Consider the following 27,991-nt stretch of genomic DNA (forward strand, 5'->3'; position numbering starts at 1 on the left):
GCCGCCGGCCTAGCCGACGCGTGGCAAAAATATTCTTCTGTGGAGTAGAGCGCGCGAGAGAGTTCTTGGTGGTCTTATCTAGGATGACAGTCTGTGGCTGGGCAGTATGCGGCGGTGCAGCAGTTGAGTGCTCTATTTTCTCCTCAATTTATTGTGCATGTCGCTTCGTTTAGATTTATTGTGGGACTGCGCCTTGCCACGTTTGTCCGAACCGACTTCTGAGCGGTAGTGGCAGCTTGGGACCACCACTGAGATTTACGAGTCGACCAACAGTACCTAGGCTCCAGTGCTCGAGAGCGGAAATTTATCTAACACAAACTCTGCAACCTTGCAAACAGCGCTCTGAGCGGAGGTGCAAGAGTCGGGAACACGACACAGCTCTGACGGAGACGGAGAGCTGACTGCGGACTTGCTTGGTACGTGAGGACGACGGGCCATGGCCTCCCTGGACGACGGCACGGATCCGGAGCAGGATCGCGCTGACCTGGTGACATGGCTGCAAGCCTATGACCTGCAGGGTTTGCACTCCACTCTGGTCGACTTCGGATATGATAAGCTCACGCTTTGCACGTAAGTGCTTCCGATATCGATTAGAACTTGTTCACCATCTTGTTCTTGTCGTGTTGGCCCATTATCAGCCCTTGTGTTCCTCTCGCCAAGCGGCAATTTTACGTTTCGCGACTACACAGCATCGTCCACAATCGTGCACACTTTCTCTTTTGCAGTATGGCTGTTAGGTTCATGAAAAATTGTTGTGGCATTTCCATCGCGGTCTATATCTAGCTTGGTGAAGCTCATTTCGAATATCGGAAGGCAATGGGTGTCAGGTGCTCGCATGCTTTCAGCGCCTCTACTGTGGAACAGAGAACAGCAGACGAACGATTGTTACACAGCCATTATCATGACTCCCCGCGGGTGTGCTTGTGCAGGTTGGGTGCGGGTTGTGCGTCAATGCACCAGACGATCATGACCCTGATGACGGCAGTCCTCAAAATGCTCTATCTGCTAGAGCACGGGAATATCGCTCAACGGAATTCAGTTTGTTTGTCGGGCGCTTTTTTTTGAGAAACTCTCACTGGTGCATTTCAAGTCCCAAAGCGCGAGCAGCGAGGCACGCGTCTCGAAACTAGATACGCTCTCCAATTGTACCTACATTGTAGCTGTCACGATGTGTTCCTTTTTGAAAATTCTGACTTTTCGGGTGTATCATTACTCCAGCAGTAGTGCCATTGCAGTGGTGTGGGTTACCTACGTGTGCTCGCACTGCAGTCAACGCTGCGGGTTTCCTATCGTGACAGCGGAGCAGGCTTTGATTGCGTTGAAACCACCCATTGCAAGTCTGGGAGCAGACATTAGTGTCTGTATGAGCAGCCCGGACCAGCCACCAGTTTGAGTTCCTCAGTCTGGAACCCGCTGGGCTACGTATTTGGGCATTTTCGAATTCATGGCCATCAATATCTGGATCTAAATGGAGAGGCTGTGACCTAAGTGCTGTGTGCATGTGGACACTAGGACGGCACTTCAGTAGTGTTTGATTTGCATTCAAATTTCGGATACCATAATTTTTGTAATGTGCTGCGTTTTCGTATACAACAATGTATTTTGCAAATGTTGTACATTAAATTTTGTATCTCATTATTTTCATAAATAATTAATTTTAATTTTAAGCCAGTCCCCTGGCCTGCCCCCCCCCCCCCCCTGGCTTGACCTCTGTATTGTTTTGTTGTACTGGTTGCATTTCCCTCCCATGTTGTAAGGTGTGTGTGTTGCCTGTAGAGACACTTGATCGACATGTTGCTTGTCATGGGTAGCCGTGACCGTCCCCGGCCTCTGTGTTGGCCTGCTCACGGCACGGCCGTTGTATGTGCGGCATGGTGGATGTGCTCACGTGTGTGTACCACACACACGCACGCACACATGCCTGTTTGCATTTACTCGTGGCACGGTGTTGTTGTAATTGTTTCATTGGTGCTGCTTCACATGTTCCTAATCTTATACCAAGAGTAGATAAACAAGAGTGTGCAACTCCGGATCTCTCCTGCACAATCTGCAGATACCCCGCGCCCACGGCGGAATTTTTTGTTGACGTCACCTTTTTTCAGAGAAACGCGGATTCTGCCGCAGAGCAGTGTGAGAGCACGTGCTGGGCACCGACCTTGTAGTATAAAGCCCAGCCAAGTGCACGAGGGAAACTCTCCAAAAGGCTCGCAGCGCGTGCGTCGTCGAAAAGATTACGTCAACAAAAAATTCCGCCGTGGGCCAACCCATCCGGGAGTTGCACACTCTTGTTTATCTACTCTTGGTTATACCTATAGCTGTATGTTATGTGTGATGTGATGTATAGTATGCCACGTGTGTGATGTGTATAGTATGCCACGTGTGTGATGTATGAATTGCTAATGTGGCACCGGCACCATTTAGGCTGACACTGTCTCACCCCCGGTTCATTTTCATGCAGGCTTTTGGACGAGACCACCCTGGAAGAGATGGGAATAAAGAGCCGTGCGCACCTCGAAACCCTGCTCACAGCAGTAAATGATTTGAAGCAGCTGGACGCTGATGTGGACGAGTATGACGACGGTTGGAGTTCGCAGGAAGAGAGCGACGAGAAGACTGAACCTGTCAACGACGCAGTCAATGGTGAGTGCATTCCTTGCTTCTTGCAGACTGACTGACCCAGTGAAAACTGTGCGGCCGTCAATTCCTCGGTTGTACCCTGCTATGTGTCGAAATAACATAGCTAGGAGTGCAAGTTTTGTAATGTTATAATCGCGTCTTGTGTCAATGATTTACCATCTCTCGCTAGATTTGCTGTAGATTATTTTTTTCTCATCAGCCACCACACCACGACTGGCCGACCTCAGTAGCAGTCGGTCACCCTTCTTGAATAGACTTTCTGTAGTATTTGTTTTGTATGCTAGTATATTGTGCTTCCCGGCTGTCCTATGTGTGCACTGCCTGTGTAGGTGAGGACACTGGCGCCATGGTCTCCACGATGCGATTCTTGTCCGGACTCGACTCTGGGAAACTGGAGGAATCCTACCGGGAATCCTTTGTAGACGTAAGATTTCTAGCTTTGTTGTCGTATTAACACGGCTGTGTAAAAGCATAGCAGTGTTGATGAAGAATACTATTGCTCAGCCGATATCAAGCAAGGGATTAATGGGATTTCATGTCCCTTCTGCAAGACTGTTTTGCTGGAATAGCAGTGCTGGTCTGTGTAGTACACGTACATGTGATTATAATATCTGAGTTGACTCTGTACATGGTGTAAACATACCTGCATACTGTGTCCATGGCTGACTTGCTTCCTACAGGATTCAGTTCCTGACGCTGATCTCTCACTGCCTCCTCCACCGCCGCCGATTTCCGCGCCCGCAGATCATCAGTATGCAGAAATCCCCGTACCACCACCACCTCCCCCAGTGGTCACTGCACACGCGTCCGGCGACGACCTCGAAGAGAAAACAACTTCTAGCTTTCTGGCAAGTTTAGGCTCATCGATGGGTAGTTTTCTGGGCGGAGATACCTTTGATGATATGGTAAGGAAGCCGATCTTGTCTTGCTTTGCCTGTTAATGGCGCATGGTGTGGTCAGATCACATGATCATGATCTGATCAGCGATTCAAAGCGAGTGAGCATTATGATAACTAAATTATTTGAATCTTTCGAAAAAAAACTTGTGAAAACAGCAGCATGTTTAGAGAATTAGAACAAGATCGAAGGAGAAGAGTGATTAGTTTATAATGAACTGCAAATCATGCAATTCCATTGCATGCCTTGGTCTTTTGATCTGAGTTTTCTTAGTGGTTGCTTGTTGTCTTACTTGCATTCAATGCACTTGATGTAAACATTCTGCTATGCGGCTTGTCCATCATGGTGTGTAATATGCATGGTTCCTCTATGTGGTGTGCTATGTGCATAGCTCCTCTATGTGTTGTGTATTACGCATAGCTCCTCTATGTGTTGTGTAATATGCATAGCTCCTCTATGTGGTGTGTTGCTATAGGATGGTCCTCCCATTACCCCCAAGCCCAAACCTGCGCCGCGGTCTCCTAAAGCTTCTAACCGCGACCTCAGTGAACCGCCCCCAGTTCCGTCTACCGCACGCCCGACGCCGCCTCCCGAAAGGCCACCCGTTGAGAGGCAAATGTCTGGTCCTAAGCCAGCTGCAGCACCCCGGAAGCCTAAACCGCCACCGCCATCGCGGGATGAGAGTAGTCTAGCACCCTCAGCCTCGCCCGATAAACCCGCTGCCAGTCCTAAATCTGCGCTAAAAGCACCAACGACTAGCACGGCTCCCTTCGACCTGTATGCTTCCGTAAACAAACCGACTGGCGAGGCACCTGGTAAAGATCTCCCTCCGGTGAAGTCTGCAGGCCCACCGCCGGCTGCAAAGTCCAAACCAGTGACGAAACCAAAAGGCGTGTCGATTGTGGAGCCAGAGAAGTCGGTCAAGCGCAGTCCAAGTGATTCGAAATTGGTAAGCTTTTCTTCCTGTCAAAGGTGAATAGGTGTATGTGTAGTGTCCTTTCTTGTTCATTCCTTGGTGAAAGTTCTCGGGTGTACCCATGTTCCAGTCTGGTCCAATGTTCTGCAGCCTTTTATACAGCCTTTTATATGCGGTCCGGTGACGCTTCCCTATTCCCTATTTGGTTGCTGTTATTTCTTCTGTGTTTTGATTCTGCACATTTCACTGACATTGTGGTGGTTTTGCAACACACTGCAACGTCACAAAGTACTTGTGTTTACTTTGTGTTGATACACTGCAGAAAGATCCAAAGGACAGACGGTCAATGGTGGATATCCAAGGTTGGTACATGAACATGCTGTGCTTGTATAGGTCATGTAGCCCATTGGCAGCTGATTCCTATTCTAAGTATTCTTTACTCTGTTTTGTGGGCCTGAAACATTGAATTGAATCAGGTAGGTGTCTTTTCTTGTGTATTTGTAGTCAACTACATTGTAGCCCTTTGTAGGCCTACAAATGTCAATGGTAATCCTTTGTTCTTGTGGTTATATGGATAGGAGGTGATGTGGACCTGGATGCTTTGCTTGCTGACCTGCTGGAAATGGAGAATGCAGGCGCTGGTAGCAGCAGCAGTGGATCACCTGTGAAGTCCTCTACAGCTCCGGTCTCGCGGCCAGTCATTCAGAAGCCAGCACCTGCTCCTCTCGACGAGGACGAGTTCTCTCGGCTGATGGCAGAGATGGACATGATGAGCAATTCGTCCTCGCTGCAGCCTCAGTCAGATCCTGCTGCTGGACGCGTCTCGTCCGACCTTTCCAGAGAGATCACCAAGCTAAGTGGAGGAGGAAAGGTAAGCGTGATAGTCCGGAAACTAAGAGAAGAACAGTTGTCCAGTATGCACTGGTGCTCCAGTACCATTGGGCCTAGGACAATATCTGTACAATGACTGCATAGTAGAAGTGGACTGTTTACTGGGTCTGACAGATACTATAACGTTAGAAGTGGACTGCTTACTGGGTCTGACAGATGCTATAGAAGTGGACTGCTTACTGGGCCTGACAGATACTTTAGAAGTGGACTGCTTACTGGGTCTGACAGATGCTATAGAAGTGGACTGCTTACTGGGCCTGACAGATACTTTAGAAGTGGACTGCTTGCTGGGTCTGACATGCTATAGTAGTTGACTGCTTACTGGGCCTGACAGATACTTTAGAAGTGGCCTGCTTGCTGGGTCTGACAGATGCTATAGAAGTGGACTGCTTACTGGGTCTGAAATATACTTTAGAAGTGGACTGCTTGCTGGGTCTGACATGCTATAGTTGTGGACTGCTTACTGGGCCTGACAGATACTTTAGAAGTGGCCTGCTTGCTGGGTCTGACAGTTGCTATAGAAGTGGACTGATTACTGGGTCTGAAATATACTTTTGAAGTGGACTGCTTACTGGGTCTGGCAGATACTATAACATTAGGTGGACTGCTTATGGAGTGTGACAGATACTATAGAAGTGGACTGCTTACTGGGTCTGACAGATACTATAGAAGTGGACTGCTTACTGGGTATGGCAGCTATCAAAATGTTGCCTGTCCTGCCTGTGGCAATGGGACGTGAAGGTGCCTCCGACTCGTGTATCACTTTTCAGGGTGTCGCCTCGAGCTGCCGTGTCTTGGCTTTGGGAATTGTGCATTCTTATACATTGCATGCCACACGTGTGTCTGCATCTGTTTGACTGTGTTCTGTGCAGGTCATCCAGCCTGTGTCTGCCGAAGACATGTCTACATCGGTGATTACGGCAAGCCTCCTGGGCAGCGACAACCAGTTTGAGACGGCGCCGTCACCGAGTGTTGAGGATGACCTGGAGGCACTAAGCCGTGATCTAGGTGCATCGACGTCTTCACGGCTGTCGGGATCTTTTGTGTCCTCGATATTTGGCAGTGACAGTAGCACACGGAGAACATCGGATGAGGCAGTGAGCCCACCAAGTGATGACAGAAGACCATCTGGTGACGTGTTCAAACAGAGCAAAGAGCCGGTCATGCGCCAGCCCTCCGACTTCCGGCGGCCGTCCGAATCTCCCAGTGTCACGCCCGGCTTTGATGTTGAGGTTCGTGAAGTGCGTAACACCGCCATTGTCAAGCTGCCTGAGAAGCCACAGGTGAGTGAAAGTCTGTAATGCTGGGACTGTGCCGTGTGGTATTGCTTCCTTCCCGTGGCCCTGTGGACAATTGTGCTGAACGTATGATATCTGTAAAATGAGCATTGGCTTTCAGGAGCGATTGATTTCAACATTGACAACTATTCGTAGTGTCTGCCGTTGCCTGGTGTATTTACCGGGTTTTTTTCTATCAGCATTGTGCCCAATCTACTTTTTGCCACACAGTTCAGTCTGCCCCAAGCAATTGTATGCAGGGAGCCTGCGTACCTAGTCCAAAACTACTTCTGTCTTTTTTTGTGCGAATGCTTCCAGGAGCGTCTTGAGCGCGAGTTGGCTCAGCTCAACAATGGAAACACGGAGAATTTATCGGAGGTACGGTCGTCATATTGCTGCATCCCCCCCCCCCCCCCCCCCCCCCTGAATGTGTAAAGAATTCTGAAAGAAGATCAAATGTGCTAGTAGTCCTGAGCCTTGAAGTACATGTATGTGGCATGCTTTGATAAGCTGTATGTACCTCCAACTGTGGGAGTCTTTGTCCTGGGATAATCTGCTGCTTCCTTCGTGTGTATGACAGGCTGACAAAGATGCACGTCTGAAGGCTCTCAAGGTCCAGATGGCCGTGGAGAAACTAAAAGAAGCTAAAGTCAAGAAGGTAATGGAGAGCATACACACACACACACACACACACACACACACACACACACACACACACACACACACACACGCACATACTGTCTTACTGCCAAAACTGGTCACGTGGGTCTCCCCGGAAGAGGGGATAGAGATTCATGGCACCAGTTTGCAATACAGTGACTGTACCGCTCGGCGGTACTCTGGGTTGTGACTAGCAATATCGTCCCCTGCCCGGCGTGTGTGATAGGAAGTGGAGAATTTGCTTATTCAAATTACTTTTATCATCAGAACTTGCGCTATCCAGACCTGATATTATGCCGGTGTCGCCACACTGTTGTGCTTTCTGTGTAAGGAACACATCTCCAAACTTTGAACTCTGTGCATGCATGCAGTTGCCTATAATTACAGAGTATTCAGTTTTAGAAGCTCAATCCTTGTTCTCCTGCCACTCAGAATTGCTTTCTGCGAGGCGTTTTTGACTGCAGTGGCATAACTACTGTATAGATAATTGGATAGGTCTGACCTTCATAAAGCCAACTGCTGCCTATTACAAGGGCCATCGCTGAACTCCGTCAGCCGGAGAGTGCATGTGGTGGAGAATTTGGACTGAAATCACTGAGCTTCATACTGTTCTTTTTTCATTGTAAAGGTCGTCCTCAAGGCATATAACGATGATGGTAGCTCCAAGATGATCGTCATTGACGACAAGATGACAGCTCGGGAGGTGTGCAGTCGCCTGATGAAGAAGAACCGCGTCCAGCCAGGCCCGAATTATGTTCTAATTGAGCAACTGACTGAGCACTACATTGGTATGTACAGTGCCTATGTGTTGGATCATGTTGAGTAGCTTACCTGCTGTTGTGCCACTCTGTGTCTTGCAACGATCTCGACTTTTGTGTTGAGTGGCTTGTTCATCTCACTGAGACTCATCACTTCCTGTTGCTCCCAGTGAGATTGTCGTGTATGCTAGGCTGAATGCAGTACGTTCCATAGCGTATCCATGATTTTAACAGCTGTGTTCTTTTTGAAAGAAGGTGCTGTTGTTCATGACGTGTGTATTCTCACAAAGGCACTGCTGTGTTTCTTTCATTTCACTGCAGAGCGACGCTTAGAGGACCATGACCTAGTGGTGCCGGTCCTGGATAGCTGGCCACGGGAAAGCAACAACAGCATTGCGTTCACCAACAAACCGGACAAGTACATGCTACTGAAGAGACCACAGGTAACTGTGTAGCTAGCAACAGCTAACATACTGGGTTCTGCTGCATGGTGAATGGTCTTAAGACAGCAGTAGAAGCTTGACTATCAGCACCTTATTGCCTTCAGCCCCGGCTTAACGTATACACATTGACGTTCGCCTTCTCTTGATGTGAAGGGTCGGTTTTGAATGCATGCTGGAATTCAAAAAGGCAGGAATAGCTACTGTTCCAGTGTGCAGTGATTACAAAAATTAATGTGTGTGTGTGTGTGTGTGTGTGTGTGTGTGTGTATGTGTGTGTGTGTGTGTTTGTTTGCATGCACATGTGTGTGTGGGGGGGGGGGGGTGTTTGTTTGCATGCACATGTGTGTGTGTGTGGGGGGGGGGGGGGGGGTGTTTGCATGTGTGTGTATGTGTGTCTGTCTTTCTGTAGCACTATCTTTTAAAGTGCTATTTGGTCTATGCTCTGACCGCCAAATATGTTGTTGGCGCCACTAGCGCTATTTTTCAAGTGCTATTTTTGTCAATGCTCTGACCGCCAAAGTGCCGGTTATAACTTAAGGACTTGCTTGCTACCTTGTTAATCACCATTGTATTCGACTTGAAGAGTAATGGTACGAAAGGCCTAGTCAAAATTGTATGGCTTCTGTGCTTCGTGTGCTGGCTTTCTGTATTTGTGCATAATGTGTAATTGCTCCATCTGACTCTCTCTCACACTCTCTCTCTCTCCCTTCAGCTATTTATGCCATCAAGCCATGCGTACGCACCAGGAAAGAAGACGGCAGTGAAGGAATCTACAAAGCGTGATATCATTATGAAGGTTTGTGCGTGATTTCTGTTGGTGTGGAATTAGCAAAACCTTTTTTAGGAATCACTGCATACTTTTGGAAGCAAATTGCCCTCTGAGTATACATGTAAAGGGCAGATGAGTCTCACAATGTTTGAATGCTCTCTCGTATAGATGCTGGTTACGCAACGGACCCTAACCAACAATGTACTGGCGACACTTGTAAAACATATCAATGATCCCGGAAGCATGTTTGGCCCTCATTCTGATGGCACTTTGCAGATGCAGATGTTGATCCACAGGTTTCAGCCCACGGATGAGCTCTTCCACCCTAGTCTAATTAGTGTACACGTATTGTCTGCTGGCTCAACACGAGGTGGTGTCAATGTGGCTTGGTTGTGTGTACTTGTGTGCGTGTTCTGTACAGGAGCTGTTTGTTGCCCAAACCCTGCCCGACATTGAAGGCTACCTGATGTACAAGGAAGGCCGGAAGGGCAACTGGAAGAAGCAGTACTTTAGCTTGCGCAAGTCTGGCCTCTACTACTCGCACAAAGGAAAGGCTGCGGTGAGTTATCATCCAAGTTATTTTAAAGTGCCAATTGCTTGTACTTGTCTATGCATTTCCAATGTCACACGGTACGGAGGCGACTCAACAGTCATATCCTATGGGTTCTGCAGCTATGTGCTGCCAAACATCTTGTTGTAATCATTTTAAAACTTTGCTCCTATTCACTTTTACAATTCATTTCTTGTACATGTACAGAATTCTCCAGCATAGCGTTAGGAATAGTAGTGCAGTGTACAGAATTCTCCAGCATAGCGTTAGGAATAGTAGTGCAGTGTACAGAATTCTCCAGCATAGCGTTAGGAATAGTAGTGCAGTGTACAGAATTCTCCAGCATAGCGTTAGGAATAGTAGTGCAGTGTACAGAATTCTCCAGCATAGCGTTAGGAATAGTAGTGCAGTGTACAGAATTCTCCAGCATAGCGTTAGGAATAGTAGTGCAGTGTACAGAATTCTCCAGCATAGCGTTAGGAATAGTAGTGCAGTGTACAGAATTCTCCAGCATAGCGTTAGGAATAGTAGTGCAGTGTACAGAATTCTCCAGCATAGCGTTAGGAATAGTAGTGCAGTGTACAGAATTCTCCAGCATAGCGTTAGGAATAGTAGTGCAGTGTACAGAATTCTCCAGCATAGCGTTAGGAATAGTAGTGCAGTGTACAGAATTCTCCAGCATAGCGTTAGGAATAGTAGTGCAGTGTACAGAATTCTCCAGCATAGCGTTAGGAATAGTAGTGCAGTGTACAGAATTCTCCAGCATAGCGTTAGGAATAGTAGTGCAGTGTACAGAATTCTCCAGCATAGCGTGAGGATTAGTAGTGCAGTGTACAGAATTCTCCAGCATAGCGTTAGGAATAGTAGTGCAGTGTACAGAATTCTCCAGCATAGCGTTAGGAATAGTAGTGCAGTGTACAGAATTCTCCAGCATAGCGTTAGGAATAGTAGTGCAGTGTACAGAATTCTCCAGCATAGCGTGAGGATTAGTAGTGCAGTGTACAGAATTCTCCAGCATAGCGTTAGGAATAGTAGTGCAGTGTACAGAATTCTCCAGCATAGCGTGAGGATTAGTAGTGCAGTGTACAGAATTCTCCAGCATAGCGTGAGGATTAGTAGTGCAGTGTACAGAATTCTCCAGCATAGCGTTAGGATTAGTAGTGCAGTGTACAGAATTCTCCAGCATAGCGTTAGGAATAGTAGTGCAGTGTACAGAATTCTCCAGCATAGCGTTAGGAATAGTAGTGCAGTGTACAGAATTCTCCAGCATAGCGTTAGGAATAGTAGTGCAGTGTACAGAATTCTCCAGCATAGCGTTAGGAATAGTAGTGCAGTGTACAGAATTCTCCAGCATAGCGTGAGGATTAGTAGTGCAGTGTACAGAATTCTCCAGCATAGCGTTAGGAATAGTAGTGCAGTGTACAGAATTCTCCAGCATAGCGTGAGGATTAGTAGTGCAGTGTACAGAATTCTCCAGCATAGCGTGAGGATTAGTAGTGCAGTGTACAGAATTCTCCAGCATAGCGTTAGGATTAGTAGTGCAGTGTACAGAATTCTCCAGCATAGCGTTAGGAATAGTAGTGCAGTGTACAGAATTCTCCAGCATAGCGTTAGGATTAGTAGTGCAGTGTACAGAATTCTCCAGCATAGCGTTAGGATTAGTAGTGCAGTGTACAGAATTCTCCAGCATAGCGTTAGGATTAGTAGTGCAGTGTACAGAATTCTCCAGCATAGCGTTAGGATTAGTAGTGCAGTGTACAGAATTCTCCAGCATAGCGTTAGGATTAGTAGTGCAGTGTACAGAATTCTCCAGCATAGCGTGAGGATTAGTAGTGCAGTGTACAGAATTCTCCAGCATAGCGTTAGGATTAGTAGTGCAGTGTACAGAATTCTCCAGCATAGCGTTAGGATTAGTAGTGCAGTGTACAGAATTCTCCAGCATAGCGTTAGGAATAGTAGTGCAGTGTACAGAATTCTCCAGCATAGCGTTAGGAATAGTAGTGCAGTGTACAGGGTGTTGGGGGAGGCGGGGTATTTGTAATGTTTTAACCTTAGTATACTCTCTGCATGTGCCTTTCTGCGTATAGGCCATGAAGGATCTGCATCGTCTTGCGGAACTGAAGGATATGGATGTGTATACCGGCCATGCGTACCGCAGGAAGTACAAAGCAAACACTGAGTTTTGCTTTTCGTTGAAGGTGAGAGTGAACAGTGTTCCTGACAAGACTTTGCGAATCTGTGAGGGCTTGGTGGTGCTGCACCTTAGTAAGCAAGCAGTGCAAAGGTAGAGCCCTCCTGGCGAATGATCAACCTATCCAGGTTAGCTTTAGCTTGAGCTGGACGATGTTCTGCTGTATTGCAATCAATGCCACACGTCTGCTTGTCATGCCGAGTTCTGTTTTGGATTCGAACCGAAGCCCGGCCCACCTTGAGAGAAAACATTCTTTGCTATGCCTGTTATAGCCTGCTGGACCGCTGGACATAACGGAGAGGAAGATGAGGCACTTCTGTGCAGAGACGCGACAGGAGCAGAATTCCTGGATTCAAGGAATTCGATTGGCGAAGGTGAGCTCAGTCCCAATTTACCCCTTAGTCTGTAGTGTCTCATTATGTTGTAGATGTGTGGATTGAGGTGGAAGAAAGCTCAATGAACTAAACTCAGTCAGCGGCAAATACATGAGGAAACTATTCGGTATCTTACGACCGTGATACACGCATTGATGAACTAGGGGATTTGTGAGGAGAGAGGACGAGAAATGTACACGCGCCCAGCTCTTTGTGTGTAGTTTTTTCCTTACTGGCAGGAAAGTGTTCAGTCGGTGTGGGTTTGTGATTGACTCCCCGTCATGCATTGTTGTCTGACCCACTCTGAATCCTTTCTCCTGTTTGTGCTGGATCCGTTTGTAGCTGGGCAATTCTCTCCTTGAGGATTACGAACTGACGTACAAGCAGATGCCATGGTTATCACGTGAGACGGAGGAAGAAATTGATGGCATCATTCGCCTCCAGGAGGAATCCACCGAGGACGACAAGCGAGACAGGACGGGCACCCTTGGCCGCTTACGGCGTGGCACGCAAAAGAAGCAAGGCGAACATGTATGTGCTAGTAGTGGTTGTACTACTGCTTGTAGCCAGCGGCTAGTCAATACATGCCATGGGTATGATGAAGATTGCTATTGTACAGGTGACACCTCTGATGGTGATGCCACTGTGTTGACATGCCGCGCAAAATACCGCAAGCCTTTTCACCTGCACCGCAGGAAACAAACTTACCATGTTAATGGCATGCAGACGTGTTCTTATAAGACTTCGAAAGAGGCGTTTCGTTATATTCCGCATGCTCTATGATCTATTGTCCTCTTAATTAACCCGTCCCAAGATCTTTGGTCGTTTCTAATTCTTTGGTTTGTATTTGTTTTTACACTGTAATGGTACACAGGCTGCCCAGGACCTTGCCGCTCGGTCGGAGATGGCAACCTCGTCTGGCTCTCGTGAGTTGCTTTACACACATACTTTACACACATACTTTAGGTTTTCTTTTTCTTTTTGTCTGGTCGACTGTTTACAGCCTTCCTTCTGACGTTGAAGTTGTGGTTCATTCCATGCTGCAGTTGTGGTTCATTCCATGCTGCAGTTGTGGTTCATTCCATGCTGCAGTTGTGGTTCATTCCATGCTGCAGTTGTGGTTCATTCCATGCTGCAGTTGTGGTTCATTCCATGCTGCAGTTGTGGTTCATTCCATGCTGCAGTTGTGGTTCATTCCATGCTGCAGTTGTTCTGGTTTGCTTGAAATTTCCTGTGCCACATTTTTGAGATGAACAACTTCCGTATCCTTGCGTGGATGGTCAGAGCAGGAGCAGATAGCCCGTTTGTGTCAATAGAAAGTCTGCTTTAGGGGATGGATATTCATGTGGGCTACATGACTGTAATGATTATTGTATGTCGGTTTGTGCACCCTATCAAAGAAAAGAAGGTTAGCGTTTCGAAAGCAGCATGCATCGACCATTGTGAACTGTCTAGAGGAGTAACCAGACTGTGAAGTGTGTGCATACAGCTCTTTTGATCACTGATCTGTCTTTTCATGCATTGTGTTTTCCTGCCAGCTATTGCATCACGCCCTGTCTCGACAGTATCCGTGGATGATCCTGACGGCCCGGAACGAACCACGTGGCAGAAGCAGTTTGGGCAAGCCTGGAAATCAGCTGCTGAAGATGTAAGAAGATGTTTCACTAGACTGTATATTGTTGTAGCCTGTGTTTGAATGGATTCCACCGGCACACTTCGGGACTTGTATAGCCAACCATGTAGACAACAACACCCTGGCTGGTCTGATAGATAGGGCTCGACAGTGGTACGTCACACAGCCAAGCTGGAGTCATGGCATTGCGCTGACTTTCGGATCCACTTGCATGTACACGTTTGGGTAGGTTCCTTCCCAGTGAGGTGACACATCCGCCGGTAGTGACTGGACTGGGCCCTCCCGGCGGGATCCCACTCCTGGGAACGGGGAAAAGTCACACGCACACACCAGCATGCAAAATGAGGGGCCTGCCCATCAGACACCATACTTCACTGTGGTCGTAGTCAATGGACCCAAAGTCGTAATTTATCGACTTCTGACATCAATCACTGCCAAGTCATATATGTACACAATCAAGATAGCACTGCTTGGTCCATGTTTGCCGCCGTTGCGGTTTGCAGCGCTTGTGGAGTGGCGTTTGCAAGTGCACTAAAGTAGCTTCCTGATTGAAGTGAACAATCATAAACCGAATATCAACCTTTCCTTCTTCTGCTACTACTGTCACACATTTCCTAGGACAATGGAGGTATGAGAATCAGCCTGGATGATCTACCACCCACACCGAAGACCACAGCGACACCGTACACATCGGAGTTCGCACCAGGCGACGAAGATGGAATGTACAATCTTCGGCTATACTAAGAAGTACTGAGAAGTAGGCACGACAAACTGCTTCCGCCAACAACGTACAAGTTGTCGTTGGGCAATTCAGTTGCCATGAGGATTACATAAATAGTTTACGACTTTTCAAAAAAAAATCACCAAATCATAGCATCCCGTCACACTTCAATATCATCTATGTGTATGTGAGTGGTGGATCAAGCAGGTGTATACTGTATCATATAATGGACAACAGCTACAACAACGTGAACAATTATTATATATTACCACTGTTCTTTTTCTTGATGTACATATCTTCTAGCTACGCTGTCTCTTCTTGTGTATACTGGCGTGATCCAGTTGTCGTGGCTTAGAATTGCTGGATAAAATGAACAATTGTTACTGTTATACCACCGCCGCCGCTCTGGCTGATCCTTTGCACCATCTGCTGTCTAACGTTATCAGCTGTCATGTGCATTGCGCCCTTGTCCTGCCTGAGCCTCTTCACAGCAACGTTCATTTGCTACCTCCATATTGTACTCAGATACGTCCTTCTTGAGCTTTTCTCGTACGTGCCCGTTACTGCTGCTCTCTGTTGCTGTTGTTTTTGCACACTTTACACTCTCACTTGGTCCGCCAGTCCTCCAGAGCTATCTGTACCCAGGACACCACAAGAACAAAACGAGAGTATTGTTTGTCTTCTTCCCTGACCACCAGCCCAGCCAGCTGTCCCATACCATGCTCTCCTCCTCATGGTCGGCTTCAATACAGAGAGAGACATGAGGGGTAGAAAGGCAACGAGGAAGAAGAGGTGAACACTGCCCTCCACATGTCAAGCTTATTGTAGTAAAGGGGTGTCTTTCACAACCTAAACACCTGACCCTATGGTGAAAAGTGACTACGGGCTACATTTGCACCTCTTCATCTTATAACTAGCATAGCAAGGTCTGCGGTCTGCACCCATTACTGTCAGTCTACACATTTTCGGCATGTTTTAAAAATTTCGGCCTCCAGGACTAAAACGCCGCATTAAAATTTCGGGCTGTACTGCTGCTGTCTACACTGCCACCCTGAACCTGCCTGTCTACATTGCCACACTGAACCTTGCAAGACAAAATTTCAGCTGCAGCAAATTTTAGGCCAAAAATGCCCAGCCCGAAAAATAGCCGAAATTAAATATCCGCCAAATATTAATTTTGTTGACTTACAGTATTTTATAATAACTGTAGAGATGTTGGACTTCAATACAATCATGTTGCCTACAAGTACAGTACAGTGCTCCATTGAAATCCGATCAAGCGAGTGAATGCCACCGTGGGCACCGTGTAGCCCTAGACCTGCGAACACAGGATAGTGTACTACATGTAGTGCAGGGCACAAGCTGGAGTGACGTGATCGGATTTCATTGAGCAGCAGTGCTGTAAGTAGTAAAGTACCCCCCAAAGTAATCAAGTTCTAGAATCATACCTCCTTGGTCTTCGTCGTCGAAAGTGAATTCTTTCCATATACTCTCGTAGGTCTTGCGAGAGCCCTACAGGAGAACACAGACACAGGGGCACAGCGGTTTCAGTTGTGACAAGATGCAACATATGGCAACAGATGCATAGCTTGGTCAGTCAGGCATAAGAATAGTTGGAGCTTGATGCAGACTCATGCCGTTGAAACTTGAAACACCAACAGGCCTTATAAAGATATTCCCATGTCCTGAACAAAGGACTTTTTCAATGTGGCCTTATTATTAGTTTTATCTCATTTGCCTTTGAACATGCAGCCCGGCTAGCTCAGTCGGTAGAGCATGAGACTCTTAATCTCAGGGTCGTGGGTTCGAGCCCCACGTTGGGCGCATTCTTTTTTTTTGCTGCTTGCCAAACGGGTTAGGGCGCGTTCAGACTGCCGATAAAAAGTGACGGAATGGGAAAGTCGCCAAGGTGATTGGATCACGTGACGTTACCGGTGGAAAAGTTTTACTGCTGCGGCTGCTGCGGCAGTAAACTTTTACCGGCAGTAAAAAAAGTGCTCAGGCTGCATGCGCGCTGGGAAAAAAGGGAAAATCCCTTGTCAGTGCCGCGGTGAGAGCTGAAAACTTCACGGTAACGTTAGTTTGTTATCGGTAGAGTGTGAATGTCCTTCACGGTTTATCGGCATTCACGGTTTGACGGGATTCACGGTAGTCTGAACGCGCCCTTAGCAGACTAGAAAATAAGAGGCGCAAGTAAAAAAAATACATATTCTCGGGAAGCCCCATACCCGGTAGAAATCCCGGGAATTCGGAGGGTGCAGATATGTTTTTCTTCAAGTTTTGGAGATGCTTTGGCCACACAACAACAAGATTGATGACACGTCCTCTCCGGTGTTTCATAACTCCAGGTACAGGTACTTCGAACTACACAGCTCATTGGGCCTATACTAATTTGTTAGCTCTTACCTTTGAAAAGTCTGCCACTGTGTTAGGAACAAGTGAAGCCTGTGAAGCCCCAGGCTGTGGTGGACTAGTGGACGCCTGAGGCTGGATAGACTTTTTCTCCATGCTTGGGCTAACACAGAAGACAGTTGCAAAGCAGATGAAGATTTTCCATTACTTGCTGCACCACTTCAAGAGGTTTGCAAGAGATCCGATCTGGCCGTGACCAATACTGCAAGAGGTTTGCAAGAGATCCGATCTGGCACCAATACTGCAAGAGGTTTGCAAGAGATCCGATCTGGCACCAATACTGCAAGAGGTTTGCAAGAGATCCGATCTGGCACCAATACTGCAAGAGGTTTGCAAGAGATCCGATCTGGCACCAATACTGCAAGAGGTTTGCAAGAGATCCGATCTGGCACCAATACTGCAAGAGGTTTGCAAGAGATCCGATCTGGCACCAATACTGCAAGAGGTTTGCAAGAGATCCGATCTGGCACCAATACTGCAAGAGGTTTGCAAGAGATCCGATCTGGCACCAATACTGCAAGAGGTTTGCAAGAGATCCGATCTGGCACCAATACTGCAAGAGGTTTGCAAGAGATCCGATCTGGCACCAATACTGCAAGAGGTTTGCAAGAGATCCGATCTGGCACCAATACTGCAAGAGGTTTGCAAGAGATCCGATCTGGCACCAATACTGCAAGAGGTTTGCAAGAGATCCGATCTGGCACCAATACTGCAAGAGGTTTGCAAGAGATCCGATCTGGCACCAATACTGCAAGAGGTTTGCAAGAGATCCGATCTGGCACCAATACTGCAAGAGGTTTGCAAGAGATCCGATCTGGCACCAATACTGCAAGAGGTTTGCAAGAGATCCGATCTGGCACCAATACTGCAAGAGGTTTGCAAGAGATCCGATCTGGCACCAATACTGCAAGAGGTTTGCAAGAGATCCGATCTGGCACCAATACTGCAAGAGGTTTGCAAGAGATCCGATCTGGCACCAATACTGCAAGAGGTTTGCAAGAGATCCGATCTGGCACCAATACTGCAAACAAGACTTTCTGTACAAAACAGTGAAGTTTTGTGTCATGCAAAATAACACTGAGGAGACGGGGTCATGGCGCGGCCTCAACAAGTGCAGTCACGCCAGTATTCACACTCCACAATGTTATGCGTTAGCTGATGGCATGGTCTCATGTGGGTGCTTTCAACAGCTACAGGGCAGTGCATCAAAATGTGAGCTACTGGAACACGATGAGTATGTAACAGACGGCATTGAAATGCTGCAGTAAATACTTTGCAAGGTCCGATGATAGTTTTATTCAGCACACTGGCTGTACCTGTCTGTTGATGCGAAACCCAGATCCAGCTCAAGATCAAATGATGGTTTCTTCCCTGCACAAATGAGAGAAAGTAACAGGATAGCAGCAATACTGGAGGTTGTGGGTCAAGCACATCTTGGTCAAACACCATCCCTGCCAGTGTGCCTGTGGAAGGAACAACAATTACCAAAAACGATCTCCCGAAACAACCGTACAGTATCTCTTGTCAGCTAGGGAACTTATTGAGAGCCATGATAACAGCTTTCATTCACACACCCAACATGAGTAGGGCAAAGTTAACTTAACTCTAAACTCTAAATATTTTCGGAATGAGTGAATTCCCTACGGTACCGCCAGTAGTCCGGCCCATTGTTACTTCCATGCACATTGCAAGTGGCCACAGTGAAACAGCATCTCCAGGATGAGAACTAACCTTTCACCAGCTGCTTTTCACCAAGTGCCTTTCGCATGAGTTCATCCTCGGCCCGTGCCTGTCGTAGGAATTTCTCCTTGGTTGCTTGGTCCACCTACATGCATTATAGTCCATACGGCACGCATACAGCACATGATGGAGAATCTCAGATATACCGTATTTCCCCGAATATAAGTCGCACCTTTTTACACTAAACTTCAAGCGCAAAGAAGGGGATGCGACTTACAATCGAGAGTGACATCATCCTACTTAGCAGTTATATGCATGTATTGAAACAATGTGGTTCAAACCTCAAAGTGGGGGTGCGACTTATAATCGAGTGCACCTTACAATCGGGGAAATACGGTACATGGAATTCCACATGTACCAACACCTGCAACTCGTGTTCAAATAGCATTTCAGTGCATCCTTCGGGATGAAGAATGAAGATGGTACACCGATTGGTCATGTGCGAAGCAAGGTCGGTGTTCAAGACAATGGAGGGCGGGGTACTATTGACAAAACACGCATGTTTAGGAAGGAGATCCTAACTTCGCAATAGCTATAAAGACCATGATGGATAGCACGTGTACATCATTGGCCTCGAATTAGCACTATGATGGAATTCGCACGCATCTTGTTTTGCATCACATTCACGTTGTGTTGATGATACACCTTACCATAGAATCCACAGGGCCGGTCTGATTGCGACTGCTAGCGTCGGGTGCGCGAATTGGAGGAGTTGCTGCAACTGGTGGTTTAGCAGAACTTCCAGGAGAGTTGTATCTACAGACAAGAAAAGAGGGCAGTGCATGTTGTGGATATGCATAACAAATAAAGATATAATGACAGGTCACTAGAATTGGTTGGATTCCAAGATCATACAAATTCAAGACAACTATTTAAGGAATTTATGTATGTACGGGGATGCGGGGCGCGCGCGTGTCTGTGTGGGGGTACTGCTTCATACTAGTACAGAGCTATGCATGTTTTTAAAAGCTTTTGTCATGACATTGTAGAAAGAATAGCCTCAGTCTTACAAGTTAAGTCCCAGCTTTGTGCCGCGATGATCGTGGCGTTCAAGCGATGGCGCTGGCAAACTCGGCTCATAGCGATAGTCGACTGCAAAGCTTCCTTCCTCTCTTGCCGGCGTGCGGCCATCTTGCTTGAAGTACCTGCACCGAGAAGGTGTCAAAAAAAGAAAGAAAAAGATCAACACCGGAAGCAATGATCGTTCAGCTTTACCAACCACTTACTCGTGCCCTGACGGTAGTTGTAGGCACATACATTTTGGAGTACAGTGCTTGACCTGTTCAAAACCAACTCATCTTGATGACAGCATGTGGGTATTCGGTGCCTGGCATACCGGCGTTACATATTATACGTGATGTGATCTGCCACGGTCTAATTGAACAGAGCAGTCAAATCGTGATATGTACATGTAGTAATGACTCGACGAGTGTGCCAAACATGAAGCCTTACATCACATTGCAAGCTAATCAGTGCTGGCTATTTGTTTCTGTTTAATGCTGACAAGGCTCACAATAAGATTATTTTCTAAATAATCTGTTTCCGGCTGAGCAGCAGAAGCACAAGGAATATCAGTTGCTCTACAGCTAACTCACATTCAACCAAGGCTGCACTTAACCCAACGGGACTGCAACACAGCTGTTCATAGTTACCTTATGGCGCCTGGTGGCTCACAGCTGTGCGGAACATTGCCACCGCCATGCTGAATGACAAGGCCGTTCTCATTCTGCAAGCCTTCCTTCATCAGCACCGAGACCTTGGCACAGAAAAACAGTCCATTCAGCCGGACAGAGGAGCGACGTTAGAGCAGAGTTTCAAAACAACCAGTGTCAAAGGTTTTTCAAGTTCAAGCACACATACCTGACGCGGCTCACTGTATTGTTGCAGTCATGCTCTTGTGGATGACGTCACGGGTATTCACCTCTGCAGTTCCTACCTATGCTGCATCATTTGTGACGCAATCACCAAACACAAGCCATGGTACAATGTTTACTTTATATGCCGTGTGATTGGTTGGGAGGGGTGGGGGGGGGGGGGGGAGGAGAGGGGAGGTAGAGTAGGGATTCTTCTACCTGGTTGCTACATCGTTTCTGTACTTGAACCAGGCGGAACGTATGTTTCAACTCAGAGTTTCATGCTTATATAACAGTTAGAGAGAAATAGAAAGAAGGCTCCCTTATAACTGGTGCTGGTAGCGGATAGCAATTTCACAGAGAGTTGAACGTGCACCTGTCCTTCTCCTCGATGCAGTTGAGCCAGCTGACCATGTCGTTGGCGCTCTTCCACTGGCTCACACCGAGTTGTGATCCTACCCAGCATGTAGTCTCTTGATGATGATTGACGTTATGACCGTACCGTGACAAATCAGGCCAGGACACTGCTGATTTTAGCCTCAATTACTGATACTCGCTCAATTCCCTGTTTACTTGCTACCCATTGCCAGACTATCAGTTATAAAGGGGCCTTCTTTCTATTTCTCATCATCAGTTGACTGATGATTGCTACAAAAGCACGAAACTCGTAGTTGCAACGAATTCTGAGTCGGGTCTTTCTTCTACGTGTGTAGTGAAAGATGAAAGTTAGGCAGCACTTGAAATGTTCAGTCATTTACCTTAGTTTTCGCATCGAGAAAGAAATTCAGAAGCAGCTGTCTGAGCACAATGAACTGACCGGATGTCAGATCTTGGAAGTTCTAAACGGGAATGGACAACAGCAATAACAACGATAGCAGCAACAACAGCAAAAGCAATATCAACAGCAAACAAATAAAATAGAGACTAGATTAAGGACAACTTTCTAGCAATTTAACAATTTGAAAACTTAGTTAATTGCTGCGAATTGCAGTGGAAGACCTTGGTTGTGAAGGCGTTGGAGAGATGATTTCTAACAATCACTCGAACTTTCTCCTCCATGACTAACTGCACACACGTACCAGCAAAGTACAGTGCTGCTCAAAGAAATCCTATTGAATGAGTCAGCTTCGCTCCCTGCAACAGTGAACATTCCAGTGTTTGCAGGTCTAGGGCTGCACAGCCCCCGGTGCGTACATGATTCACGTGATCACGTGATCACATGATCGGATTTTATTGAGCAGCACTGTACGTCGCATTTGGTTGACTGTCAAATGGGCCGTGTCATCGCGGCAATGAGATTGATGCCGTGTGGCAACCTTTGTGTCTACTGTGACTTACTTTCAGTACAATGTCATAGATGTTGTCCAGTAACTCCACAGTTCCTGGGTTAGGTCCAATGGCATTCTGTATGCCGTCCAAGTGGTTTATGGTCACCAAGAGGAAGTCCTCTGGTCGTGGGCACGAGTACAGCTGAAGCAATCAACAAAGCAAACCAGCATGTTGTAACTTAAACCCGACAAGACACACAGATAGATAGTGGCAGCAAGGGATCAGACAAACATAAAATAGAAACCTGGAAAGGCACTGGCAGTCTATGATACCACCAACGTATCAGCGTAGATGATGAGAAGCTAGATAAAACACTAGGGGTGAAGTGCTTATAACTTACCGAGCACTCAAAGTAGTATTAAATTTTGTAGCAGACAATTTGATTATTTGATTTTTTTCTTCAATTACTCGAATGTGCATGCTGTCATACAAGCAATAGGGACTGTAGTCGTTTCGCAATAGATGGACATGCTCTGAATGCTGGGGTGCCGAATCTCCCCGGATCAGGCGGGAGATTCCCTGAGTTTGGTAGTGTTTCCGAAACATCTCAATATCGCCCGACCAGACTTGAAAACCTCCCAACTCGGCTCAGACTATGCGGCAAGTATGCTAAGTTGCCAACCATGGATGTGCAGCGAGTCGCAAAACAAGAAAGAAGGAGGACATGACAACAAGTTCAAAAACAACAGATGAACACCTCTACATGTTGAAGGCAGTCGACCTCCCTACTGGTTGCCCAACCTGGAGGGAGATCTCCCTATCAATGTGGAATGAAAGAAAGTTGGCAGTTCTGGCATGCTGTCAGCCTTGGATGTGCCACACACTGGCTATAGTTGTATCCGGGCTAGTGGGGATGACACTAGTTTAAACCTCAAAACAGGTGAGGTCAGTGTCACCCCTCCTCCCCCACTGTCACTGAAACACACACACATACACACACATATACACACATACACACATACACACCTTGGACCTTGGACGCGCTGCCATATTCTGGCTATGCGGACCCCATGGGGGGGGGGGGGGGTTGAGCAGGTTCGGAACAGTAGGGGCGATGACGGGATAGGTCCTGTGGTCTACTGAAACGCCGACCGCAATTGCAAACGATGCAGAAGGAGCTACGGTCTGTGTTGGTTGCTCTGGCCGAGCCACGGCTGCACTTGTGACGTTTCATGCCTTGGCGCGATAGCACACAGCGGTTGCAGTGGGCGCAGTGGAAGCTGCAGCGTTCGCAGGACATATTGTTTGTAACCGGTGACTCAAGTGTGTCAGAAGATGCCTCTGCTGGTGATGTTGCTGGCGAGCACTTGTGTCGGGCAAATCCACCCTTGCTCCGGAACCATCTGTCGCACTGATCGCAGTGACAGCTTCCTGGCTGTTGGCTTACGGGTAGGGCACGCGTAGCTGTACACTTGTGTCGCTTCCTGTCACTTACACGACTGAAGGAGCGGTGACAAGTTTGGCACATAACCGGTGATGGTCGAGGTCTGTTCTGCTTGTCTGGCAGACAACGGTAAGCCTTGCGCCATTTGGAGCGAGAAGAGGTGGCCACTTCATACCAGTCGTCAAGTACACACATACACACACATACACACACACTCTGGGTCCCCCGATTATTAACACCAGTGTTACTGGTGTTCCAGATGAACAGCAGCCGTATACAAGCACACTAGACTCACTTGACTCTTCAATGACATTATCATGAGGTCGTACATCTACAGGCAGCATAGGCAATTGCAGACAAACACACGCAAACACACTCAGCCCAGAACTTTTGGTACATACCTTCAGAAGGTATGTACCAAGTACATGTATACCCGTATGATAGCTCTAACATGTTTCAGAATGATACTCTCTCTAACATGTTTCAGAATGATACTCTCTCTAACATGTTTCAGAATGATACTCTCTCTAACATGTTTCAGAATGATACTCTCTCTCTAACATGTTTCAGAATGATACTCTCTCTCTAACATGTTTCAGAATGATACTCTCTCTCTAACATGTTTTAGAATGATACTCTCTCTCTAACATGTTTCAGAATGATACTCTCTCTAACATGTTTCAGAATGATACTCTCTCTCTAACATGTTTCAGAATGATACTCTCTCTCTAACATGTTTCAGAATGATACTCTCTCTCTAACATGTTTCAGAATGATACTCTCTCTCTAACATGTTTCAGAATGATACTCTCTCTAACATGTTTCAGAATGATACTCTCTCTCTAACATGTTTCAGAATGATACTCTCTCTCTAACATGTTTCAGAATGATACTCTCTCTCTAACATGTTTCAGAATGATACTCTCTCTAACATGTTTCAGAATGATACTCTCTCTAACATGTTTCAGAATGATACTCTCTCTAACATGTTTCAGAATGATACTCTCTCTAACATGTTTCAGAATGATACTCTCTCTAACATGTTTCAGAATGATACTCTCTCTCTAACATGTTTCAGAATGATACTCTCTCTCTAACATGTTTCAGAATGATACTCTCTCTCTAACATGTTTCAGAATGATACTCTCTCTAACATGTTTCAGAATGATACTCTCTCTCTAACATGTTTCAGAATGATACTCTCTCTCTAACATGTTTCAGAATGATACTCTCTCTCTAACATGTTTCAGAATGATACTCTCTCTAACATGTTTCAGAATGATACTCTCTCTAACATGTTTCAGAATGATACTCTCTCTAACATGTTTCAGAATGATACTCTCTCTAACATGTTTCAGAATGATACTCTCTCTAACATGTTTCAGAATGATACTCTCTCTCTAACATGTTTCAGAATGATACTCTCTCTAACATGTTTCAGAATGATACTCTCTCTAACATGTTTCAGAATGATACTCTCTCTAACATGTTTCAGAATGATACTCTCTCCAACATGTTTCAGAATGATACTCTCTCTAACATGTTTCAGAATGATACTCTCCAACATGTTTCAGAATGATACTCTCTCTAACATGTTTCAGAATGATACTCTCTCTAACATGTTTCAGAATGATACTCTCTCTAACATGTTTCAGAATGATACTCTCTCTAACATGTTTCAGAATGATACTCTCTCTCTAACATGTTTCAGAATGATACTCTCTCTCTAACATGTTTCAGAATGATACTCTCTCTCTAACATGTTTCAGAATGATACTCTCTCTCTAACATGTTTCAGAATGATACTCTCTCTAACATGTTTCAGAATGATACTCTCTCTCTAACATGTTTCAGAATGATACTCTCTCTCTAACATGTTTCAGAATGATACTCTCTCTCTCTAACATGTTTCAGAATGATACTCTCTCTAACATGTTTCAGAATGATACTCTCTCTAACATGTTTCAGAATGATACTCTCTCTAACATGTTTCAGAATGATACTCTCTCTAACATGTTTCAGAATGATACTCTCTCTAACATGTTTCAGAATGATACTCTCTCTCTAACATGTTTCAGAATGATACTCTCTCTAACATGTTTCAGAATGATACTCTCTCTAACATGTTTCAGAATGATACTCTCTCTAACATGTTTCAGAATGATACTCTCTCCAACATGTTTCAGAATGATACTCTCTCTAACATGTTTCAGAATGATACTCTCCAACATGTTTCAGAATGATACTCTCTCTAACATGTTTCAGAATGATACTCTCTCTAACATGTTTCAGAATGATACTCTCTCTAACATGTTTCAGAATGATACTCTCTCTAACATGTTTCAGAATGATACTCTCTCTAACATGTTTCAGAATGATACTCTCTCTAACATGTTTCAGAATGATACTCTCTCTCTAACATGTTTCAGAATGATACTCTCTCTCTAACATGTTTCAGAATGATACTCTCTCTCTAACATGTTTCAGAATGATACTCTCTCTCTAACATGTTTCAGAATGATACTCTCTCTAACATGTTTCAGAATGATACTCTCTCTAACATGTTCCAGAATGATACTCTCTCTAACATGTTTCAGAATGATACTCTCTCTAACATGTTTCAGAATGATACTCTCTGTAACATGTTTCAGAATGATACTCTCTCTAACATGTTTCAGAATGATACTCTCTCTAACATGTTTCAGAATGATACTCTCTCTAACATGTTTCAGAATGATACTCTCTCTAACATGTTTCAGAATACAGCCACAGCAAACAGCACAAGTATTCCTACGAGCAGCGCGGCTACTTACCTTATTCAGGCTGGTTGATCCAACCTTGATAGAACTGATTTCAATGAGTTTCTGGAAAATGCCTTTGAAGGCACCGCGGCTTGGTGAGATCGTGTAGCTCATGAGACTCTCGTCCACGAAGCGCCGATCAAATATCGTATCAACAAGTGCGCAGAGAACTGACCAGAGGGCGCACACAAGAGCAACACAGTAATCAACATCAGTACAAACGTCATAGTCATTTGTGTAGTGTATAGTGTTTGTCGCCGTATTGTCTCTCTCCGTACTGTCTCTCTCATCTGTATTATAACAAGAGTACATAACCCCCCAGAGTGTGCAACGCCGATCCAGCTCTGTGTAGGGTCTTGGTCGAGCGGAATCGGATCTTCTGATGTCATGCGTACACTTCACACCAGCGCAAGGCCGGTCTCGAGGCAGGGCACCATTGTTTTTGATCCAAGAGTACCCGCGACTCCCCGGGTTCCCCTCAGATGTGTACCGTATTATGACGCAAAGATCCGATTCCGCTCGACCAAGACCCTATGCAGAGCTGGATCAGGCGTTGCACACTCTGGGGGGTTATGTACTCTTGATTATAATTATGGCTTGCAGGCCGAACATAACAATTAGAACTTAGCGATACTGTTGAAGGAAGCCAACTCAGTACACCTAACACAGAAGCCATTGTAAATCCACTGAGGCGCTTTGGACAATTGCTCTTGAAAATCGCCAAGACCATTGTACCGATCTTGAATAGTAATAAAGTAGTGCGACAGGCCCGAGTCACAGGATTTACAAGTATTTTTACCAATAGGTGCACACACATTCAAGACATCATCAGTAGAACACATGGCACACGGTCAGTATTGGTAATGGTACATCCACAAGGGCACACCCGGCTTCCTGTGCAACATGGACATGCAAAATCCAACAACCAACGGCCAACACTGGCGCATGGCATGCTGGGCAGTCCCTGGTACCAACCTGTGCATCAAGTATTTCGTGTACCCCTCCCACACGCACATGCTGAACACCATGCGGCAACCCATCTCCAAGACTCCATACATCATCACATCAGTCATTGTCTGAATGAAAGGACGAGGATGCCACTCGTTCCTTCCTTGCTAACCATGAACCATGAACTACCTATCGCTGCATGAGCAATTACCATGATTACAGTATGTGATTGTAGGACATCTCACGTACCTTTTTGTCGCTTGCTCTCGCTGATACCAGGAGTGGCTGCCAGGCGAGTGGACAGCACGTACACCATTTCGCCAGCAAGATTCGTGTACAGCAGTGGCAGAGCATTAGCTGACAAGTACGGGCTGAATAACGACGTCTCCGTCTCCCCATCCGAGTCTTCACCGCTGCTGCTTTCGCTGCCGGCCGCCTCGGTCACGGCCTTTGCTTTCTCCGCCATTTCGTCCTCCCGCCGTCCCGGCTCAGAATGAGAACGTGACTGGAAGTGTTGTGGACGTGTTCTACGAGGCCCGCCGTTACGACGACAGAGAGAATGAAGCAAGCAAAAGGTGTGGTACCTGTCGATTCGCGGAAAATTTCCTTCGGTCGGACAACCCTCACCTTGCGTCGCATGTTCATTGCTAGCTGAGCTTCGCGGACTGTGGTGACAGGCTCGGCCTATCGTCAGTCGCCATTATTTCTGCGACTGTACACCAAGCTTGACATCAACGGTGACAGGATGATCAGAATGAGCGAACAGACCAGTTAGTAATGTCCGAATAAACTGTCCATCAAAACCAA

General features: G+C 46.3%; 2 protein-coding genes and 1 non-coding gene across 3 annotated transcripts; 2 read left to right on the forward strand and 1 right to left on the reverse strand.

The window, feature by feature from the left end:
- Positions 1 to 37: 37 nt before the first annotated feature.
- On the forward strand, positions 38 to 15,408 carry LOC135815768 (ras-associated and pleckstrin homology domains-containing protein 1-like). Its single transcript, XM_065329106.1, has 20 exons — positions 38 to 570; positions 2,459 to 2,640; positions 2,967 to 3,061; positions 3,318 to 3,542; positions 4,010 to 4,483; positions 4,773 to 4,812; positions 5,029 to 5,321; positions 6,214 to 6,624; positions 6,937 to 6,996; positions 7,199 to 7,276; positions 7,907 to 8,066; positions 8,358 to 8,479; positions 9,192 to 9,275; positions 9,670 to 9,807; positions 11,886 to 11,996; positions 12,262 to 12,363; positions 12,706 to 12,894; positions 13,238 to 13,289; positions 13,902 to 14,011; positions 14,615 to 15,408. Exons 1-20 carry the CDS (start codon positions 437 to 439, stop codon positions 14,738 to 14,740), a joined length of 3,186 nt encoding a protein of 1,061 aa, XP_065185178.1. The 5' UTR covers positions 38 to 436; the 3' UTR covers positions 14,741 to 15,408.
- On the reverse strand, positions 15,104 to 27,934 carry LOC135815769 (protein OSCP1-like). Its single transcript, XM_065329107.1, has 13 exons — positions 27,434 to 27,934; positions 26,249 to 26,406; positions 23,731 to 23,766; positions 22,061 to 22,192; positions 21,481 to 21,561; positions 20,522 to 20,625; positions 19,880 to 20,014; positions 19,520 to 19,625; positions 18,861 to 18,954; positions 18,446 to 18,500; positions 17,124 to 17,232; positions 16,166 to 16,229; positions 15,104 to 15,352 (listed from the first exon to the last, which is right to left on the reverse strand). The coding sequence occupies exons 1-13, from the start codon at positions 27,648 to 27,650 to the stop codon at positions 15,315 to 15,317; spliced, it is 1,329 nt and encodes a 442-aa protein (XP_065185179.1). The 5' UTR covers positions 27,651 to 27,934; the 3' UTR covers positions 15,104 to 15,314.
- Trnak-cuu (transfer RNA lysine (anticodon CUU)) lies at positions 16,469 to 16,541 on the forward strand. The gene has a single exon. It is a non-coding gene; the product is annotated as a tRNA-Lys (tRNA).
- Positions 27,935 to 27,991: the final 57 nt, after the last annotated feature.

The sequence above is a fragment of the Sycon ciliatum genome, chromosome 4, assembly GCF_964019385.1.
Source record: "Sycon ciliatum chromosome 4, ocSycCili1.1, whole genome shotgun sequence".
NCBI classification, from domain to species: domain Eukaryota; kingdom Metazoa; phylum Porifera; class Calcarea; order Leucosolenida; family Sycettidae; genus Sycon; species Sycon ciliatum.

Excerpts from the sequence above, each read along its gene's own strand:
- LOC135815768 (XM_065329106.1), top strand. The coding sequence starts at position 437 with ATGGCCTCCCTGGACGACGGCACGGATCCGGAGCAGGATCGCGCTGAC. Across the intron at positions 8,480-9,191 it reads TGCTACTGAAGAGACCACAG|CTATTTATGCCATCAAGCCA; the intron begins GTAACTGTGTAG and ends CTCTCCCTTCAG. Across the intron at positions 12,895-13,237 it reads AAAAGAAGCAAGGCGAACAT|GCTGCCCAGGACCTTGCCGC; the intron begins GTATGTGCTAGT and ends AATGGTACACAG.
- LOC135815769 (XM_065329107.1), bottom strand. The coding sequence starts at position 27,650 with ATGGCGGAGAAAGCAAAGGCCGTGACCGAGGCGGCCGGCAGCGAAAGC. Across the intron at positions 17,233-18,445 it reads GGTTTCGCATCAACAGACAG|CCCAAGCATGGAGAAAAAGT; the intron begins GTACAGCCAGTG and ends CTTCTGTGTTAG. Across the intron at positions 16,230-17,123 it reads CAGTGGCAGACTTTTCAAAG|GGCTCTCGCAAGACCTACGA; the intron begins GTAAGAGCTAAC and ends GTTCTCCTGTAG.